General features: G+C 40.6%; 1 protein-coding gene across 1 annotated transcript in view; it reads right to left on the bottom strand.

Moving 5' to 3' along the window:
- Window positions 1–5,080, bottom strand: part of LOC117591631 — a 6,429-nt gene extending 1,349 nt beyond the window's left edge. Inside the window, exon 1 of the mRNA XM_034284956.1 lies at window positions 4,920–5,080. Coding sequence (XP_034140847.1) covers window positions 4,920–5,048 — 129 coding nt within the window. The 5' untranslated portion in view covers window positions 5,049–5,080. The remainder of the gene's footprint in view (window positions 1–4,919) is intronic.
- Window positions 5,081–5,579: the final 499 nt, after the last annotated feature.

The following is a 5,579-nucleotide window of genomic DNA, read 5'->3' as shown; positions in this document are numbered from 1 at the left end:
CCCCCCCTCACGCAGCTTATATTTGTTTTATACCCGGTACTCGAAGAGTAAATAGGGTATATTGTATTTGTGCACAAAGTTAATGTATGTAACACACAGAAGGAATCGTTTCCGACCCCATAAAGTGTATATATTCTTGATCACCATCAATAGCCGAGTCGATTGAGCCCTGTCTGTCTGTCCGTCTGTCCGTCCGTCTGTCCGTCCGTCTTGTTGAGCACCTGAATCTCAGAGACTATAAAAGCTAGAGCCACCAAATTTTGCATCCAGACTTCTGTATGCTCACACTGTTACAAGTGTATTTAAAAAATGTGCCCCGCCCCATTCCGCCCCCGCAAAAGGGCGAAAACCTCCCAAATCTACAATTTTAAAGATAGAAGAAAACTAAAAACGCCATTCTGTAGGGAATGGCCATATCTATCAGATCACCAAATTGGGATCCGATTGGATCATTATTATAGCCAGAAAGAAGAAATTAATTAGCAGTGGCTAAACCCACACTGTCCTGCAGCTTTTGTTGTTCTTTTCACATTCTCTCATTCACACTCTGCTTCACTCGGCCTCTGCCTCTGCCGTCCCTCTGCCTCTGCCGACTTTAAACCACCCACCCCCACCCCCTCCCGCAGCTTATATTTGTTTTATACCCGGTACTCGAAGAGTAAATAGGGTATATTGTATTTGTGCACAAAGTTAATGTATGTAACACACAGAAGGAATCGTTTCCGACCCCATAAAGTGTATATATTCTTGATCACCATCAAAAGCCGAGTCGATTGAGCCCTGTCTGTCTGTCCGTCTGTCCGTCTGTCCGTCCGTTCTGTTGTCTGAATCTCAGAGACTATAAAAGCTAGAGCCACCAAATTTTGCATCCAGACTTCTGTATGCTCACACTGTTACAAGTGTATTTAAAAAATGTGCCCCGCCCCCATCCGCCCCCGCAAAAGGGCGAAAACCTCCCAAATCTACAATTTTAAAGATAGAAGAAAACTAAAAACGCCATTCTGTAGGGAATGGCCATATTTATCAGATCACCAAATTGGGATCCGATTGGATCATTATTATAGCCATGTAACGGACACGGGAAGTGTCGTCTCGTCAGCACTCTCTGTCTACTAAAAGTTTGCCGGCTAGGCTCAGGGAAAATGGGGTGGGTGGTGTGCTGCGAAAACGAACTCCGTCACCTAACAAAATCGTAGACAGATTTACGGGAACTGGGATCGGAATTACAAACCCGGACGGAACTTAAGGTCCACTACCTACTGTGAAGAGCAAGGTGGATGTGCTCTTCCCTCTTGACCCACCCTCCATGTAGAATAACATAAGAATATGCCATTATGGTTTTACCCAAAACCTGCCGCTGCTGCCTATGTGCCTTAGGAACCCCTCCCAAAAATCAGATTAGAAATTCATGTTAAATCGTTATAATTTTACTTTGACTTGTATGACTTCAGGTTGTTTGTAACCCCCATTATTTCTACCCTAACCCTTAAAACTATTTTTACTGCATGGATATATATACGTGGGACTAATTTAATACATAGGAATTCAAGAGAATGATCAAATATGAATAAAAATAATATAATCAAAATATAAAGTAAGAATTAATTAATTAAATGAATTAAATGGCATAATTGTAGTGATTATAGTTAATAATAATTCATTTTATATATGGTTAAGCATGCATGTCTCACTGTGTAGACGCTATTCTCCTGACCCGGAGTGTAGGTGTGTGTATGTGTGTCTACTTACAGACTTTTAAACAGCTGTTGGTGTCGTTGGGCCCAATTTCACGTTCTAACTGTTAAAGAAATGTAGAAATATGCAAAATAACAAGAAGCGTTATGAAGAGGTATTTTACCAATACCCTTCCATGAACACAATGAGACCGATGATGCACCCTTTTAGAATCTATTATTAACTACGCATAAATTTCATGTTTTTCTTCTTATATTTCTAAGTCAATATCTAGGAATATTTAATATTATTGAACAATTTTCTTTTCTATTTTTTTTCTTCTATCCATAATTTTTCATTACATTTTCTTTTCTAGATTTTGTGATTTACTTTTCTTCCCTTAAGTGGCTTTTAGAATGTCGGAATCGAACAATTTTAATAACCTGAGAGAAGGAGAGAATAGGTGACATACGGTCAGGTGGGTCTATTTAAGTGCGCATAGGTGTATGGTCAGCCGCAAGGGCAATTACCGCTGAGCTAATTTTTCCACACCCTACATATGCAAGCACCAACAATTCTTTACACAAGGCGCGGTGATATAATATAATAGATGGTTTTATAGTTGCGCGTGAGATATATGTATATAAACAACTCGGTCCCGATCGCCAAGTCCATCCGTTTTTTCGCCTGCAGGCAAGGTCCGGTGGCACCAAAAAGAGGGACGGATGATCGTGGTACTGGAGCGGACCCCCCCTCCGAGACCGAGGGTCAGGCCAGGTCAGCAATTTCCTGCCACACGTGGATCATAACCTATGTACAGTACATACATGGAATTATGTAATAAGGTCACTTTTTCATTTTTTTTCTCTTGGCGTACCTTATCCAGGGGTTGGTTTTTTTGTTTCGTCTTGCAGCCACAACACTTTTATATTGTTTTTTTATTTGGGTTATGTTCCCTTTTATGGTTTTGCAAACTTTTAACCACGTTTTTTTTTTGTTTTTGTATATTTTCTACACATGTGAACGGTGCTCGCACATGCAATTTCGAAAGAGAGAGCTTTTCAAGATAACAGCTTCTGATCTTGCATGTGGGCTCTCGCTGGAATGCGTACAGTGGGGGAGGTTCAATATTTTCTTGATAAAATTAGAAGACTGTTCCCCAAAAACAAACAAACATTCTAACCTTTTGTTTTTGGTCTGCAACCTTCACACCCCCCCGCCAGATTTTATCTTAGGGTTTTGACCAAAGATAAAACTGAAACAACAACAAGGAAGGGTGCAGACTTTTGTCTCTAGCTACCAAATATCCTTAATGTGAAATTTCCCCAGCTCTTTACCGTTCAAGTCTTCCAGTAGATAAATCAGTTGGCCACATTTCTGCTTTACGCGAGCCTTCACTCCAACTGGAGCTAGTTTAGCGTTAACGTTATTGGCCGCGCTACTCAAAGAAAAATTTCTCTTTATTACTTCTTGACCTACCTCAAACGAACGAGGCTTGGATCTCAGGTCGTAAGTGCGTTGATTTCTCTTGTAAGCTTTTGTCAGGTGTTTCTCGATGTTTGAGCGAATCTTCTGAAATTCGTCAGCTCTTGACAATTTTCCCTCGCCCTCGTTGAGTAATTCGACTTCTCGCAACATTTTGTAATCTTGGCCATGTGAAATCATGTGCTGACCAAAGACCACGAAATATGGTGCCATGCCAACTGATTGGTGTATTGATTTTCTCAACGAACAGTTTATGCTACTAAGGAACACATCCCANAATCTATTATTAACTACGCATAAATTTCATGTTTTTCTTCTTCTATTTCTAAGTTAATGTCTAGGAATATTTAATATTATTGAACAATTTTCTTTTCTATTTTTTTTCTTCTATCCATAATTTTTCATTAAGTTTTCTTTTCTAGATTTTCGTGATTCACTTTTCTTCCCTTAAGTGGCTTTTAGAATGTCGGCATCGAACAATTTTAATAACCTGAGAGAAGGAGAGAATAGGTGACATACGGTCAGGTGGGTCTATTTAAGTGCGCATAGGTGTATGGTCAGCCGCAAGGGCAATGACCGCTGAGCTAATTTTTCCACACCCTACATATGCAAGCACCAACAATTCTTTACACAAGGCGCGGTGATATAATATATAAAGATGGTTTTATAGTTGCGCGTGAGATATATGTATATAAACAACTCGGTCCCGATCGCCAGGTCCATCCGTTTTTTTCGCCTGCAGGCAAGGTCCGGTGGCACCAAAAAGAGGGACGGATGATCGTGGTACTGGAGCGGACCCCCCCTCCGAGACCGAGGGTCAGGCCAGGTCAGCAATTTCCTGCCACACGTGGATCATAACCTATGTACAGTACATACATGGAATTATGTAATAAGGTCACTTTTTCATTTTTTTTCTCTTGGCGTACCTTATCCAGGGGTTGGTTTTTTTGTTTCGTCTTGCAGCCACAACACTTTTATATTGTTTTTTTATTTGGGTTATGTTCCCTTTTATGGTTTTGCAAACTTTTCACCACGTTTTTTTTTGTTTTTGTATATTTTCTACACGCACATCAATTAAGTCTTCAAACCTTGAATGCAATTTTTGTTCTGTGCAGCATGCACTTAGCCTAACTATTTTACCCCTCCAAAAGCTGTGTATGAGAGAGCTAAGAAGGTTCTCGAAGGGCTAGCCGTAAGCTATGTTTGCAGAGAGAAAAGCTCACATGTGAACGGTGCTCGCACATGCAATTTCGAAAGAGAGAGCTTTTCAAGATAACAGCTTCTGATCTTGCATGTGGGCTCTCGCTGGAATGCGTACAGTGGGGGAGGTTCAATATTTTCTTGATAAAATTAGAAGACTGTTCCCCAAAACACCTTTTGTTTTTGGTCTGCAACCTTCACACCCCCCCGCCAGATTTTATCTTAGGGTTTTGACCAAAGATAAAACTGAAACAACAACAAGGAAGGGTGCAGACTTTTGTCTCTAGCTACCAAATATCCTTAATGTGAAATTTCCCCAGCTCTTTACCGTTCAAGTCTTCCAGTAGATAAATTAGTTGGCCACATTTCTGCTTTACGCGAGCCTTCAGTCCAAGTGGAGCTAGTTTAGCGTTAACGTTATTGGACGCGCTACTCAAAGAAAAATTTCTCTTTATTACTTCTTGACCTACCTCAAACGAACGAGGCTTGGATCTCAGGTCGTAAGTGCGTTGATTTCTCTTGTAAGCTTTTGTCAGGTGTTTCTCGATGTTTGAGTGAATCTTCTGAAATTCGTCAGCTCTTGACAATTTTCCCTCGCCCTCGTTGAGTAATTCGACTTCTCGCAACTTTTTGTAATCTTGGCCATGTGAAATCATGTGCTGACCAAAGACCACGAAATATGGTGCCATGCCAACTGATTGGTGTATTGATTTTCTCAACGAACAGTTTATGCTACTAAGGAACACATCCCATTTACGATGGTCAGTACGAACGTAAGCTCTGAGCGCGGCATTAATCGATCGGTTAACCCTTTCCGCGGCATTTTCCCTACTCTGTAAATTCGATGGAGATTGTGAACGCAACGGTAACGAACACAGCTGCCTACAAATCGGGCATGTCTCATTGGATGTCAACCAATCCGATAAACACGACCTGTGGTATTTGTGTTTGCAATGGGTTTCTACAATGTCGGTGTCCTGGCTAGTATCATTTCATATAGTGCAGTGTACGACTACCTCGCCGAGATTAACATTTATATTGTCAATACTTCGCCTTACCGCCATTGTAACAAATTATGATTAAGGGAAAACGATATAAGTTATATAACGATATGGTCTTTAAGATCAGAAAGATATTTTTTTTTTTTTGATTCTAAATTCGAAAATATGGGCAATGATTGGGAGGGTCTCCTACCAGGCACCAGCACAGCAGAAGGAATG

This window comes from Drosophila guanche, unplaced genomic scaffold (assembly GCF_900245975.1).
Source record: "Drosophila guanche unplaced genomic scaffold, DGUA_6, whole genome shotgun sequence".
Taxonomy (NCBI): domain Eukaryota; kingdom Metazoa; phylum Arthropoda; class Insecta; order Diptera; family Drosophilidae; genus Drosophila; species Drosophila guanche.
Note: the sequence above shows the minus strand (reverse complement) of the source record. Positions and strands in the feature narration are given on the sequence as shown.